The sequence below is a fragment of the Rhinolophus ferrumequinum genome, chromosome 18 (assembly GCF_004115265.2).
Source record: "Rhinolophus ferrumequinum isolate MPI-CBG mRhiFer1 chromosome 18, mRhiFer1_v1.p, whole genome shotgun sequence".
Lineage (NCBI taxonomy): Eukaryota > Metazoa > Chordata > Mammalia > Chiroptera > Rhinolophidae > Rhinolophus > Rhinolophus ferrumequinum.
The window spans coordinates 48,476,713-48,492,302 of NC_046301.1; the positions used below are offsets into that span (position 1 = coordinate 48,476,713).

At 55.0% G+C, this 15,590-nt stretch overlaps 1 protein-coding gene across 13 annotated transcripts in view; it reads left to right on the forward strand.

Annotated features, from left to right (window-relative positions):
• Positions 1 to 9,388, forward strand: part of CACNA1A (calcium voltage-gated channel subunit alpha1 A) — a 285,808-nt gene extending 276,420 nt beyond the window's left edge. For 7 of the 13 annotated variants that reach the window (XM_033133764.1, XM_033133765.1, XM_033133768.1 and 4 more), the window contains 9 exons: positions 1,913 to 2,020; positions 2,152 to 2,252; positions 3,305 to 3,414; positions 3,526 to 3,664; positions 3,821 to 3,934; positions 5,222 to 5,257; positions 6,311 to 6,497; positions 6,807 to 7,054; positions 7,855 to 9,388. In XM_033133764.1, the coding sequence (XP_032989655.1) occupies positions 1,913 to 2,020; positions 2,152 to 2,252; positions 3,305 to 3,414; positions 3,526 to 3,664; positions 3,821 to 3,934; positions 5,222 to 5,257; positions 6,311 to 6,497; positions 6,807 to 7,054; positions 7,855 to 8,541 (1,730 nt within the window). In that variant the 3' untranslated portion in view covers positions 8,542 to 9,388. The remainder of the gene's footprint in view (positions 1 to 1,912; positions 2,021 to 2,151; positions 2,253 to 3,304; positions 3,415 to 3,525; positions 3,665 to 3,820; positions 3,935 to 5,221; positions 5,258 to 6,310; positions 6,498 to 6,806; positions 7,055 to 7,854) is intronic. The other 6 variants (XM_033133769.1, XM_033133770.1, XM_033133771.1 and 3 more) reach the window with 3 other exon arrangements.
• Positions 9,389 to 15,590: the final 6,202 nt, after the last annotated feature.

Below are 15,590 nucleotides of genomic sequence, written 5' to 3' on the forward strand. Positions count from 1 at the left end.
AAGTACAGAGAAGAGAAATAAAGCAGGAAAAAGGCATAGAAGGTGATGGTGAGGTAGCTAGAAGGCCTCTTTGAAAAAGGGTTTGAGCAGGGACCTGAAGGAAGGAGGGCACCACATAGATATTCGTAGAAAGAATGATTCTGGCAGAGGAAACAGCCCGTGCAAGGCCTCGAGACAGGACTGTGCCTGGCATGTTTAAGGAACAGTGAGGAGGTCGGTGTGTCTGGCTCAGAGTGAGGGGAGAAGAACAGATGAGGGCAGATTATGCAGGACCCTGGGTGAGGTGGAGCTCTGGGGGCTCTGAACAGAGGAGGCACCTGACTGACTCAGGTGCTCAGACATGCCCTCTGGCGGCGGTAGGTGGGATAGGGCGACCTGGGCAGAGGTAACTGCACTCGTCCGGGCAGTTCAGCTCCCCATCACCTCAATACCCTCCAGAGCAGGATCTGAGCTTTACCTGCAGAAAAGCCCTTCTGAAGGATCTTTCCCAAAATGAAGACCTATCTCTAGAGTCACATGGGCAAAAATGAGTGAAATCTCTTGGAATGCCTGGAAGACGTGTGTGCTTTGGCCCATCTCTACTGAGAAGGAGAAGCTGGGCGGGGCACCAGATGCAGCCCCAGGCTGGACACAGGAAAAGGAGGAGTGGGGAAGGCTGGGCAAGGAGAGGCCAACGGGGAGTGGAGGCAAAGTGTGATATTGGAACTGCCCAGGCAGGGCAGCTGGTCAACCTTCGTGCCCCAGTAGATGGTGGTTAAAACACTGAACTACTCTAGTGGCTAGTAGCCAGCCCTTGCCCTTCTCGCCACACAATCCAGCAACTACAAAGTTAATGTTTGACCCAGCAGGGCACCTTCGTACCCTTACTCTAGCTCTGTGGTCAATGTCCCTTTCATACTGCTGTAAGTGTTTGGAACACAGGATCGGGGGCTCTGAAAATGGAAGTAGGGACAGAGGCCAGGCTGGTATATCAGTCAGGATCGACGAGAATGTGCTGCGTTACAAACAGCCCTGCGGTCTCAAGCCAAGAAAGGTTTGCTTCCCACTCCCATTAACGTGCCCTTCCTGGGTCGGCAGGGCACTCTGCTCATCAGTCACTTAGAGGCCAGGCTTGAGAGAGCAGCCACTGTCCCTAATGTCATTAGCCTTCATGAGAGAATGAAAGAGAACTCAGAAGGGTCTTCCACCAGCCAAAGTGACACGTCACTCTATTCATACTTCACATGACCCCAGCCAACCACAAGGGCCAAGACAGGCCACGCTCCCATGCACTTGAGCAGGAGGGACCAGAATTGCTGGCAAAGAGCCTTAATGACCACCATGGCTGGCGTGAGGGACCAGAGATCACCGATAGCCAAAGGTCACCTCCACGGCAGAGGAGACTTGGTTGAGAGAGAAACCTCCTCCATCAGGACTGTTCCATGGCACCCCAACCTCCCTGGGGCTTACCCCAAGCCTCACCCCAAATCCGTGGGCTGCTGCAGTAACGGTCCTATGGCAGACACTGTCCTCAGGCTGCATGCACCTTAACTACTTTAATCATCAACTCAGTGAGGCAGGTACAATTGCTATTGTCCCCATTTCACAGATTGGGGAGACTGAGGCACAGAGTGGTAGATTAATACCTAAGTCGAGCAGTTGGTAAGTGGGAGTCAAGTTTCCACCTGGGCCATCCAGCCCCTCCTGAGGCTCCAGTGCTGGACTGTCCCCCACACAGCCACTCCACAGCTCTGTCCCTGCCAAGGACCAGAGCCCCCATAGTCAGTCATTCTTCCTCTGGGCTCAGCCCCACTGAGCACTGGGACCCATGGGAACAAGGACTCCATAGCAGGAGCTGCTGGCTTGGCAGCTGCCCCAGAAGCCAGCAGGCACCCAGGCAGGCAGTCAGGGCCTCTCTGTGCCCACGTTGCAGGAGGGGCCGACAAACAGCAGATGGACGCCGAGCTACGGAAAGAGATGATGGCCATCTGGCCTAACCTGTCCCAGAAGACGCTGGACCTGCTGGTCACCCCGCACAAGTGTAAGAGCCCAGCCTGGCCAGCCCTGGGCCCCGACCCACCAAGACGGAGAGGGAGGGAAACGAGGCACAGGGTCAGGGGTCTGGTGCATACAGGGACCCCCACCCACGGTGAGCTCACTCTGTGTCTCCAGCCACAGACCTGACAGTGGGGAAGATCTATGCGGCCATGATGATCATGGAATACTACCGGCAGAGCAAGGCCAAGAAGCTGCAGGCCATGCGTGAGGAGCAGGTACGGCCTGGGCCCTGACAGCCCTCCCCTCCAATGTCCTTCCCTCTGGGGTCACCCCGGCTGGGCGACGCTGGCTTCCTGGTCACCATAAGGACCAACCAGCACAGCAGGATGTGTCCGGGCCCCAGGACAGATCATTGAAAAGTAAAACTGTGCCAAGGAGAAATAGCCTGGAGTAATTCACCTGCTCCACTAACACTTATTGGGCACCTACTGTGTATCGGGTGCTATTCTTAGCCCTGGGGGTGCAGCTGTGAGCAAAACAGACCAGAACCTCAGCTGGGGAAAAGCCACCAATGACAAATGACTAAATTATATAGCATGGCAGAAACAGCACCATGGGAAAGAGGCCCTGGGGGAGACGGGTGAAACTTGAAATGGGTAGTCAGGGGAGGCCTCCCTGAGGAGGTGGTGTCCGAGCAAAGACTTGAAGGAAGAAGAAAGACTGACACAAGCAGATACCTGGGGGAAGAAGAGCCTTCTGGGCAGAAGGAACAGCCAGTGCAAAGGCCCTGAAGCAAGACCATGAGTTTGAGTTTGGGGAGCAGTGAGGTCTTATGACAGAACACAGCAAGCAAGTGGAGCAGAGGGAGAAAACAAGGGTGCAGAGGTGATGATTATGCAGCGCCTTAGGAGCCACGAGGAGAACTTGGACGTTTGTTCAGAATGAGGGAGCTCCTCAGTAGAGAAGGGTAGTGGCCTCACGCGCGTGCGCCCTCTGGTGGCCATGAGGGGTAATGGCTGGAGCTAGGAGACCTACTAAAAGGAGGTAGGCGACTGCACTGGTCCAGGTGGGAAATGCTGAGATGAGACCTGGATAGGGCCATGGAGGTGTGAGAAGTAATCCAGTTCTGGATGGATTTGGAAGGAAGAGGCTAGTGGCTGGCTCATGGGTCTGACTTGAGTGTGTGTGTGGGGGGGGGGGCGGTTTGTCATGAATGATTTCTGGGATTTCAAGCCATGGGTGGGCTTAGCGTCCCTTCCACAGCCTCCCTCACCTGTCCCCAGACCCCCTCCACCCAGTGCACAAACGCTGCTCTCTGCCTCCCCAGAACCGGACACCTCTCATGTTCCAGCGAATGGAGCCCCCCTCACCAACGCAAGAGGGGGGGCCCGGCCAGAATGCCCTCCCCTCCACCCAGCTAGACCCAGGAGGAGGCCTGTGAGTGTCACTCTGGCCAGGAGGTGGGGATGGAGGGGCAGGGGTCGCCAGTCCCAGATGCAGAAGCCCCCGGAGTGCCCACTGCCATACTGGCCTGTGTCCCACATACAGGATGGCTCACGAAAGTGGCATCAAGGAGAGCCCTTCCTGGGTGACCCAGCGAGCCCAGGAGATGTTTCAGAAGACGGGCACATGGAGCCCAGAGCGAGGGCCCCCTAACGACATGACCAACAGCCAGCCCAACTCTCAGGTGCCTCTGTCTCCCCACTGCCCCAAAGGCTCAGGGGCCCGAGCAGCACGAGGGTGGGGACTGGGCCCCCTGCCTGCCGCTCCACACATACCAGGCTGCCCCTGGGGTCTGAGTGGCCAGCCCTGGGGCTCATCCAGCCTCGCCATCTGTCTGCAGTCTGTAGAGATGCGAGAGATGGGCCGAGATGGCTACTCGGACAGTGAGCGCTACCTCCCCATGGAAGGCCAGGCCCGGGCCACCTCCATGCCCCGCCTCCCTGCGGAGAACCAGGTGAGCGCTTTCACCCACCCCCTGCAGGTGGACTTGGGCCCCAGAGGCCTCCTGAAGCCCAAGGCATCACCTTCCTCCAGGACCCAGGCCTGGGCGGGGTCTCCTCCACCCTCAGCAGCAGCACGCAGGCCCCGCCTGGCCCTGCCTGGGGTACCTGGAGGCCCTGGTCCTCTTAGCTCCCTCCAGTGGAGGGCAGAGAGAAAGGGACACCCTGGGGTGGGATGCAATAGCCACTGCCAAGTGCTTTGTCTCTGCCCTGTTTCAGGGTGCTGAGGTGGGAGGACGTGGAGGACACGTGTGGGGGGGTGGGAGGTGATTTGTGAGACTGCAATCAAGAATACAAGCACGCACACAGACATGCGCAGGCATGCACACATGCACACATATACATTGTGTTTCCATACACATGCACACACATGCACGTGTGGGTCTGCTCCCAGGTGGCAGAGTCTGGGGAGGATCGAAGACAGCTGGCGTTCGTCCTGTCTGGTCTCTGTGGGGGCCGCTGGGGAGGGCCAGGGTCGTGTGCCTGATGTGTGTCTGTGTGTGGCTGCTCTACCCAGCTGCAGGGCCCTCTAGGGGTGGTAGGGTGTGAAGATCCCAATGCTTCAGGACCATGGGTCAGAAGCCAGAAGCATGGCTGGCTGCCTGTCCAGCCCAAGAGGCGGGGCATCATGTCTGACTGTGCCGGGCTATCTGTATGCTGTGCCAGGGCATCTGCACGGGGTAGAAGGCTGTGCTGTGCCTGGCTGGGCCAGGGTCGCCCAGGGGCCTGGACTGTGGCTGCTGGCAACCTGGGTGAGGGGCACCCAGCCTGCATGCAGCTGCCCAACCCCATCCTGCCGATCTCCCTCCCTGCCCCAGGATTTAGCTGCTGAGCCCCAGGAGAGGGTTGGGACAAACTCAGCTGATGGCCACCGTTCCTACCCCCAAGCTTTGAGTGTCATCCTCCAAGCTTTGAGTGTCAGCCGGAGCCAGGGCTGGGGCATTGCATGAGGCAGAGCCCGGGGCCAGGGGCCTGTGGCCATGCCATCCATCTGTCTGTCTCGTGCCTCTGCCATCTGTCTGTCTGTGTTGTCTCCTGTCTTGTCTCTGTGCCTGTGGGAAGACCACCAACCAGGCCAGGGGTCACCCACTCACCAGAGACTTTAACCTTTCTTTCTCTGCCTCCATTTTCCCCTTCACTCTTCAGGTCCATGTACCACCTCTCACTCCCTTTCTCGGCTTTTATATTTATTTTCTTCTTTCTGTTTTTTCTGTGTGCACCATCCCGTGGGGCTGTGACAGAGGAGAAGGGGCCGGCCACGTGGGAATAACCTCAGTGTATGTACCACCAGCCAGTCCGCTGCCCAGCTGGGCTCCGGCCCCCTCTTCCTGCCCACCCCCCCTCAGGGCAGTCCTGTCATCTCTGCGGTCCCCAGACCCCACCTTTCTTTGTAGACCACACCTGCTCCCCCATGGAGCCCCATCCTTGTGTGTTGTGTTCTCTTTGTGCCTCACGTGTGCCCTGGGGAGTAGTCCTGCCCACCCCCCCTTCTCCCTCTCCTTCCTGTACCCTCTTCTCTTCAGAGACCCCAAGCCAGGGGGTCCATCCTTCCAAAATTCCAATCTACTCCCCGATACATGGCCTACTCTTTCTCATTTCCCTTACCACCCGTGACCCTCTGGTCCTACGGCCCTGTGTCCCGTAAAACTCCTGCCTCGGGCAGTGCCAACAGCCACTCACTGGGCCAGGTCCCCCCTGTCCTCCTCCTCCCCTCTCCCAGCTGCAGAGAACCACAGGACCCTCCCCCCAGGGCATGACGGGGGGGTGGGGTGCAGCATGCACAGGCTCCCCGGGTGCAGGCTGATGATGAGAAGGCAGGTGCCCCAGGGCTTCGAGGGCCAGGATGGCCCGTTGGGTAGGCAGGAAAGCCTGGGCCCCGCTGGCCAAGGAGGACAGTGAACTGATGTGCTGGGCTGCTGGGCCTAAGCCTGTAGGCCTGACAGCCATGGGAGTCAGGCTTCTCACCCTCTTGGAGAGCACGCAGGGGTGAGGGCAGGGCATGCTGCCTAATTCCCCGGGTTCCCAGGTTTGCACTGGATGGGGAAAGCTCGTCTCTTCAACCAGCCTGTGGGTCCCTGGCTGTACCCTCAAGGCCAGGAGGTACCCCCAGGGGTGGTCCTGAGAAGCAGCAAGGGTAGATCAGATGGAACCCCCGGCCAGAACCCAGGATGGGCCTGGGAGGGGACAGAATGTCACAGGCCCTGATTGATCAGGAGCCGAGACACCCCCCCCACACACACACCATCACTGATGGCCAATGGGGCGGGACAGACCAGGACCACTTGGTACCAGCCACTGACCCCAGCCTGCCCACCTGTCCCCCCCCCCAGACCATCTCAGACACCAGCCCTATGAAGCGCTCAGCCTCTGTGCTGGGCCCCAAGGCCCGGCGCCTGGACGACTACTCCCTGGAGCGGGTGCCACCTGAGGAGAACCAGCGGCACCACCAGAGGCGCCGTGACCGCAGCCACCGCGCCTCGGAGCGCTCCCTGGGCCGATACACAGATGTGGACACAGGTGGGCAGCCCCTCAGGGCCCAGGGATCAGAGGGAGGCTCTGTCAGGGGGCCAGGGAAGAGAGAGGGGAAGAGAAAGCATGGGGTTGGGGGTAGACAGAGAAGGGGAGGCCTAGATGCGTCCTAGGGGACCAAGCTGGGCCATCAGAGCCTGGGGACCAGACCCCCAGCACCCACCACAGGCCCTCCTTGGTCCATTGGAAGGTGCCCCTCTCTAGGGCCCACAGACCCCCTTGGTGGCCTCCTATGTGCATGTCCTGCCCCACCCCTCCCTCACAGCTATCTGTCTGTCTGACCCCCGCCCGGCCCAGGCTTGGGGACAGACCTAAGTATGACCACCCAGTCCGGGGACCTGCCATCGAAGGAGCGGGACCAGGAGCGGGGCCGGCCCAAGGACCGGAAGCACCGGCCGCACCACCACCACCACCACCACCACCACCCCCCGCCCCCTGACCGGGAACGCTATGCCCAGGAGCGGCCTGAGCACCGGTCCCGGGCCCGCGACCAGCGCTGGGCCCGCTCTCCTAGCGAGGGCCGAGAGCACATGGCACATCGGCAGGTGCGTGTAGCAGGAGTGGCCACCAGACCGAGTCGTGGGGGACCAGCGGGTGGAGGAGGCCCACACCCCACAGCCACTCTGGGCAGTGTCCTCACTCCCCACTGTGACCTGTGACCCTGCCCACCGCTGGGCTCCTTCCCAAGCCAAGGGGAGCCTGCAGGGGTGGGTGGACCCTGCCCCCTGCCACTCTGGCCCCCCCACTCTGCCCTCCAGCCCCCTGCCTGCCTGCCGCCCCCTCCCTGCCTGCAGCTGCTTCCTCTTTGGTTATGGATCACGTTTGAGTTCAGGCCAGCCTGGTCCTTATGGCTCATGCCGTGCTGGCTGCCACTGCCTTTTGCTTTCCTTTAACCCGGCTTCTGTTTTTGTTTCAATTATGATTTCTGTCCTCTGGACGCCTGTGAGTAATTTTTGAAACTTCTGCTATTTTAACCCTGAAACTTACAAAACTCCATTTCTCATTTCTCTTTTCACTTTGTTGTGTTGGTTTTCGACTTCCCCTGCCCTCCTCGTCTCTCTCCCTCCTCCACCATCCTCTCCCTCCTCCTGGTCCTGCCCATCCTACCCCTCCTGACCCCTGTGGCTGTTGCTTTTTTTACTTTTATTCCATTCAAATGTCCTGTGTCCTCCTCCTCCTCCTCCCCCCCCCCCCCCGTCCCCCTCCTCCTCCCTCCCCACACGCCTCTGGCCCCTCTCCTGTCCTTTGGTTTTCCCTTGCCCCCCCTTCTGTCTCCTCCTGTCTCCTTCTGGTTGATTTTGTTGTATCTTTTTTTTTGATTTCCTTTGTTTCAATTTTCGTGTAGGGCAGTAGTTCCGTAAGTGGAAGCCCAGCCCCCTCAACATCTGGTACCAGCACTCCGCGGCGGGGCCGCCGCCAGCTCCCCCAGACCCCCTCCACTCCCCGGCCACACGTGTCCTATTCCCCCGTGATCCGCAAGGCCGGCGGCTCGGGGCCCCCACAGCAGCAGCAGCAGCAGCAGCCGGTGGCGCGACCTGGCCGGGCGGCCCCCAGCGGCCCTCGGAGGTACCCAGGCCCCGCGGTTGAGCCTCTGGCCGGGGAGCGGCCGCCGGGGGGACACGGCAGCAGCCGCTCGCCAGCAATGGAGCGGCGGGGCCCAGCCCGGAGTGAGTCCCCCAGGCCGTGTCGCCACGGTGGGGCGCGATGGCCAGCGTCCGTTGCACACGCATCCGAGGGCCCCCCGGGCCCCCGGCACCACGGCTACTACCGGGGCTCCGACTACGACGAGGCCGACGGCCCGGGCGGTGGTGCAGACGACGGGCCCTACGACGCGCCGCCCCCCGTGAGACACGCGTGCTCGCCCAGGACTCCCCGGGCCGCGGGCCCGGCCTGTGCGTCGCCTTCCAGGCACGGCCGGCGACTCCCCAACGGCTACTACCCGGCCCACGGACTGGCCAGGCCCCGCGGGCCGGGCTCCCGGAAAGGCCTCCATGAAGCCTATAGCGAGACGGACGATGACGACTGGTGCTAAGCCAGGGCGAGGTGGCACCCGCGCCCGCCCGGCCCCCCCACGCACCCCACGCACACGCCCCACGGGGAGGAGCCGCGCCCGGCCGCGGGGCCACCTCGCTGCCACCTGCCCAGCACACGGGGGAGGCCCGGGAGAGGACCTGCCGGACACCCCCGGACTCTGGAGGGAGTCCCCAGGGCCAGGACACACCAAGGTGTCCCACAAAGACCCTCGGGGCCCCCTATCCAGCCCCGGCCCCCCACGATGGGGGCCCTCGGGGACAGACAAACCACACAGCCAAGGGATTCGAATTAACTCAGCCATTTTTGGAGAACCTTGGGGAAAATGGAAATTTAAAAAAAAAAAAAAAAAAAAAAAAAAAAACATTTTTAAAAGAAAAACCGGGAGAAAAAAAATCGCTTCTATTGATGAGTTTTATCATCTCAATTGAATCTTTCCTTCCCCTGGTAAACACGAGCTGGTGGCCCGTGTGTGGCGGAGAAGCGGAAACCCAGCGTCCCACACAGACCTCCACCAGACACGTTCATACCCCACCACACACTTTCTCAGACACACACAGGAGTGCTTGCTGGTTATACCAAACCCTACTATTACTGCCTGCAGAAATCGATTTAAAAAAAAAATAAACAATTTTAAAAAAGGACAAAAAAATTAATGATTGAGAAAAGAAGCATTTTTTTCTGACATTTGGTCCTGCTTGAAATAACAAAAGAAAAAAAAAGAACACCACCACCGATTTCCTTTGCTTCTTTTTGCCTTTTTTCCTACCTTGTTTGAAAACTGTGGGCTTGGGACTGTGAATTATTGCATGACATTCAAAAAGAAAAAAAAATAAAAAGTTGAATCAAAGGGCTTATGGACTGGAGTGGTCTTTATCCCTCTCTGCAAAGTGTTCCCTGGGTTTTTTTGGGGGGACCATGGAAGGAGGCATTTTGAAAGTGGCTAAGAATGAGAAAGCTGGCGCTTGCCAGTCACATACTCTTTGCAATGCCTGGGTGTTCATATCCAGCAGAGAACAAAGCAAACAAGTTCCGCCCCTCACAGAGCTTGGTGGCCAAAGCTACAGGGATTCTGGCTGCCATAGCAGGCCCAAGAAAGCCAAGGCCAAAGATGCTAACCAGGTCGTTGCCAGCCGTCCTGGCTGGGAGGCAAGGCAGTGCACCCCACCGCCATTCTATGCCTCTAGCCTCGGCCTCCACGTCTCCCACAGTCTACGGCGCAAGCCAGGTTGTACCTAAAAGCAGCCATCCTGGATCTTAAAGCATCCTGGACAAAAACCATCGTGGATGGTCAGGCCAGTGAGACCCCAGGGAGCATTTGAGAGGCCCCATACATTTGCAAAATTATCACAAACACCCTGCAGGAGGCACCTGGGAAACCCAGCTGAGGGGCCCTGTACCCAGAGAATTTCCCCTCAATGGGAGGTGAGCCCTACCTAAGTCCCAGGCCTCTAGCACCCCTACCCCAACCCACTCGTCCCCCAAGAAGCTGCTTCAGAGGGGCTCCATCTCAAACTATAACCCATTGCACAGACTTTCCTGTGATGCCCCTAAGTTATCCACAGCCTGTGGCAGGTCCTAGAGGTCAAAGATCGGAGCAGCCCAAGGGTGGAAGGGGCCAGTCAAGGTGACGGCAGCCTATCAGAGGCAGAGGTAGGGGCGAGGATCTTATGAGGGGACTGACAGCCTGTCCTCCCTCCATCTTCTGCCCCACACAGTACATCTGTCCATCTGCCCACAAAGCACCAGCCACACACCCCCACTCCAGCCTTCCAGAAGCTGACCCTGAAAATGAAGGTGGTAGAGGACCACCCCCACCGCCCTCATCCTCAGGGCCTCACCTCCCTACCTATTCTGTGAATGTTTCTGTGAATATGGTTGATAGCTTACAAAACTGTAATCAACAAGGCTCAGAGATGAGGGGGCTGAGTTGATTCAGGTGAGCATAAGGCCAGTTAAAGTCTTTGTTCCAGGTGGGGTGAAAAGCCTTGCCCCGAAAGAGCAGCATCTGGTCCTCCCTAGAAAGACCTTCAGAGAATCCCACATACTCTTCTGATAAGGAGAGGGGAAATGGTCCTCGGGGAATATCCAGGTGCTATTACCAGAAGAAGAGGGATCAGAGACCGGGCAGGGGAAGGTTAACCACAGACACCTACCACACCCCAACTTTTGGGTCAGTCATTGGGCCCTGAGGGGTGTGACACCACCACCACCTCTCTTGGAGCTCCTCCTAATTCAGCTCCAGCCTCACTGCTGTGTAACCTTAAGAAAGTAACTTTATCTATGCCTAGGTTTTCCCATCTGTAAAACAGAAACAAGAAGACTGTTTAAGAAGATTAAGTGCATTGTTTTCCATCAGGTGTCGGCAAACTTTTTCTTAAAGGATCAGAGAGTATTTTCAGCTTTGGGACCCAGATGGTCTCGGTCAAACTCTTCAATTCTGCTCTTGTACCAGGAAAGCAGCCACAGGTTATATGTGTTCCAGTACAACTTTGTTTATAAACACAGGCAATGGGCCAGATTGGACCCTTGTCCTGCACCAGTTCCCAAACTTTCTGTTCTCAACACCCCTTCACATTCTTAAAGTTATTGAGAACTCCAAAGCATGTCTATTTATATGGGGTATATCTACTGATATTTATCATTTAGAAATTAAAACAGAATTTTTTAAACTATGTATTAGTTATTTTTTTCTTATTTATTTTTTGTATTAATTTTTTAATTATAATCAATAATAACCCTACTAATTATAATATTTTTGATGAAAAATAGCCATATTTTCCAAAACAAAGAATTCCATGAAAAGAGAGGCTTTGTTTTACATTTTTGCCTCTCATTAATGTCAGCTTTGCAGAAGATGGGTTCTCACATCCGCTTCTGCATTCGACTTGTTTCAATATCCAATATTCCCTGGAAACTCCACTGTCCATATGTGAGAGAACGAAAGTGATAAAGGCAAGGACATCTTAATATTATTATAAAAATAGTTTTTGGCCTTATGGACTCCCAGGAAGGATGTCAGCAGCCCCCAGGATTCTGGACCCCTTTGAAAACCCCTGTTCTCAGAAGAGAACTTGACCCATAGTAACCTTTATTTACTATCGCCATTATTACGATAGCATCAAAGCAGAATGTTTGAGGGGTCTTGCTCCAGACCCCAGGACTTTAGGAGAAGGCTGAGGGACTTGGAATGGCAGGGCAGGCAGAGCCCCACCCATAATAATGACATGTAGGAAGCAACTAGTCCAATAAGAAATTAGAGAGTGTTTTAACTTCCTAACCAAGCAGCTTGACTAATCCCAACCCCCACAGACTTCCAGACCAGCTGCCTGCTGGAGGCAAGGCTGACCTCTGGCAAAGTTATCCCTGCCTCTGTGCTGCGGCTGTTCAGGAGAGGGTGGGTCCATGCAATTTTCTCCAGAGCCAGGGAAACTGTAGCCATCTGCTTGCCAAAGAATGAGGCCACTGCCAGAGCCCCCCACACCCCTGGCCCCAGAGGCCAAGTCTGTGGCTGAGTGCCAGGTGGCTGGTTCCCAGGCCTCCACAGCCCACACCTTTATGTGGGAGTGAGTGTAAGTTGCCCAGGAGACACAGGGTGGGGGCATCAGGGAACGGAGAGGCAGAGGGGGCTTGGCTTAGGCCCTGGTCTCATGTCTCCTCAGTTCCTGGCTTGAATCACATCACCTGGAAGCCTGTAAAAAGGGCAAGGGAAAAGGCTCTGAGGTCCAGGGATACTGTGCAAATGCCCCGGGGAGCTCCCTTTCTGGGCACAAAAGTCCTAGAGACCCAGGCTCCATTTCAGACATGTCTTCAGGGCTTCAAGGGATCGCTATGCCTTCCCTGCAGTCCATAGCCTCCAACTGCTACTTCTCTGAACCTCAATGTCCTATCTGTGACATAGGACCCATTGCTGTATTGGGGGAACAACAATATTTTTCCTGTACCCTCTTAGGTTCAGTGACTGGGGCCCGTGACTTAAACTAACAAACGACAGATTAAGAGGAGAAAAGGCTCTCCATTTTTATCAGTATTTACAGAAAAGAAGTGAAATTCTAAGAAACAACTCAACTCAGGAGCTTATATACTATTTTAACAAAGGAAAGAGGGTAGGGGCTTCAAGGGACTATACTTTGTAGGGAAATGACTAGGAAATATGTAGGGAAAACTAAAGGAATTATAAGGGTGATTTTAGCAAGGTTTGTTGATGCAGACTCATCTCAATGCTGACTCTCCATCTCCGGTGATAACAGTCACCCTCTTCTTCCTAGTACAGAAGGTAGGGCCACCTTCACAAAGGGAAATTTTTGTCACTTTTCTAAAGGGAAATGTATTCCCTGCTTTTAGGGAGAAAATGAAAGGGCAGAGAACTCTCCATGTGTCTGTTGATTCTCAATCGCCTTCAGCTCAAAATAATCCTGATGCCAGAGTGACATATCAGGGGGAGGTGGGGTATATCCTGATCCCTGTCAGCTGCCATCAAATAATTCGGGGGTCATGGATGGCTGACAGAGCTCAGCTTGAGGAAGAGACAGGTCTGCGTGCGGGCACCAACCGAAGCCCCCCAACTATGTTGTCTGCCGGCTGCTCAGGAACTCAGGGCAGCCCTGGGGTGAAGATCTGATTTTAGAGAAACAACCAGAAGGGGGCGTACGGGGACAGCACCCTCAGCCAGGAGACTGTTTGTCACCTTTTATTTGAAAAAGCCTCTCCAGCACAGCAAAGCCAGTATCTATCTTATAGTGACCAGTGTTTGGCATGATAAAACATTTAAGTCAAAAAAGAAAAACAGATGGCTTTTACAAAATTAATGATATACTAGCAATATTAGTCTCCTAGGGCTCTGTGGGGACAGAGCCAGGAGTGCAGTTTCCAGGCTCTCGGCCTCATGTGGAAAGGTGCTGGCTCAGGTAGTAAATGGCCATCAACTGTGATTGGATGGCCATCAGCTGTGGCTAGTTGGCCGTCAGCTGTAACCAGTGAGCCATTGGGCACTAATATAACTGCCGTGGCTACGCTAGCAGCGAATGGTGGCTGAGCTAGCAAGCGCAGATTGGAGTTAGAAGGGTGGATTGCAGTTAGCAAGTGGGGTTGGTTGTCAGAGAAGTGGCCGGCAGGTTGCGGATCATGTGCTCCTGCTTCCTGTGTCTCCAACCCAGCCGCCAGCCAGAATATAGTGGTGTGACTCCCCTATCCATGGCTCCGTGGGTGTTCCTCTTTGGTCTCACCATGTCCTGCGTTCTTATGTGGGGAGCGGGAGCAGAGACCCCGCATGACAGCCTGCATGACAGGCTCCCGTAACAAATTACCACAGGCTGCGTGGCTTAAAACAACATAAATTTATTCTGTCACAATTCGGGAGGCAAGAAGTCTGAAATCAAGGTGTCAGCAGGGTTTCAGGGCCACCGAAGGTTCTGAAAGAGAATATGCCCCCCTCCCTTTCTTCCAGCTTCTGGTGGCAGCTGGCAGTCCTTGGGGTTCCCGGGCTTGTGGCTGCCTCACTCCAGTCTCCACCTTGGTCTTCTTCACATAGCCTTGTTCCCTGTCTCTGTGTGTCCTTTTCTCTCTCTTATGAGGACACTTTCATTGGATTTAGGGCCCTCTCAACTCAGTATGATATCATTTCTATCCTTACCTTAATTATATCTGCAAAGACCCTATTTCCAAATAAGGTCCCTGTGGTTTAATAAGAAATGTATTTGTTCTTTGTCCCAAGTTCCTGGAACAGAGTTCCTAAAACGCTTGGAATTTCCTGAGTCATCGGAGTATCCTTTGTTATTCATAAGAAGCCCCTTTAGAACACCTGAGTTAATGCTAATGAGGTGACTTAGGGTGGGGGCCCCTAGGTAGCTTTAGGATCAGGTCTGGTCTCCAGAAAGACCACGTGATTAGAGGGTGGGAACATCCAGGCCACCTCCAACCTCTGGAGAAAAAAAGGGGGCTAGAAATTGGTATGTTAACACAGCTGTAAGGAGAGAGTTGGCAAACACATCCAGGTACCAGACTGGAGGGTGGGACATCCCAACTTCATGGGCACAGAAGCTCCTGCTTTCAGGACACTGCCACATCTCCCTTCATGTACCTCTTTCTCTGGCAGTTCATTTGTATCCTTTGTGATAAACCAGTAACATCAAAACTGCCTCCCTGAGGTCTGTGAGCCATTTCAGCAAATTATTAAACTGGGGATGGGAGGGGCCTGGAAACTGGGGGTCCAGAATGAGTCACCCCAAGGTGTGCCTTTGTGGTATGCAGATTGTTTTGAGCTAAAGGCAACTTTAGCCACAGGCTCAAAAGAATCTTCTGCCCCCTCCCCTTAACTACCTAGAAGAATTTAAGAATTTGAATTAGAGGTCTTGACCATAAGAGGTTATTATCAGAGATAACTTCTGTTTTTCTTTTTGTCCCCACCCCGCCCCTTCGCTCCAGAGATAACTTCTTTTGACCCATCTACAGGGCAGGGCAAACTTCTATTTACTAAAAGATTGCTCTTCTTATCATCCTGCAATGACCCTTTGACGCCCCCAAGGCACCTTACCTCATCCCTCGTGCAGGATGTCTTACATACTCTTGTTCCCTTTCTATCTCTGAACCTCTCATGCATGTGGGGTCTCTGTCATGTATGTGGGGTTCCCATCTATATGTATGTATTCAATTTGGTTATTTTCTCTTGCTAATCTGTCTCATGTCTGTTTGATTATTAGACCAGCCATAATAACCTTGAGGGTAGAGGAAAGTTTGTTCCTCTGCTACGGAACACTCGATTTATAGCCTGTGGGTCAGAACTACGGGTGGCCCAGGACTTGGAACTGGTGTTTGAAGTGGGGGGTGTGACTGAGCCTCTTCACTTGTGGCACTAACCCCAGGTAGATAGTGTCAGAACTAAATTGTTAGACATCCAGTTGGTGTCAGAGAATTGGTTGTCATGGGAAACACACACACACACCCACACATACACACACACATTTGGTGTCAGAAAACATCCCAGCCCCATTCTGAGGTTCCAGGTGGACATGAATATGGGGGGAAGGGACACTATTCAACCCACAACAGGAA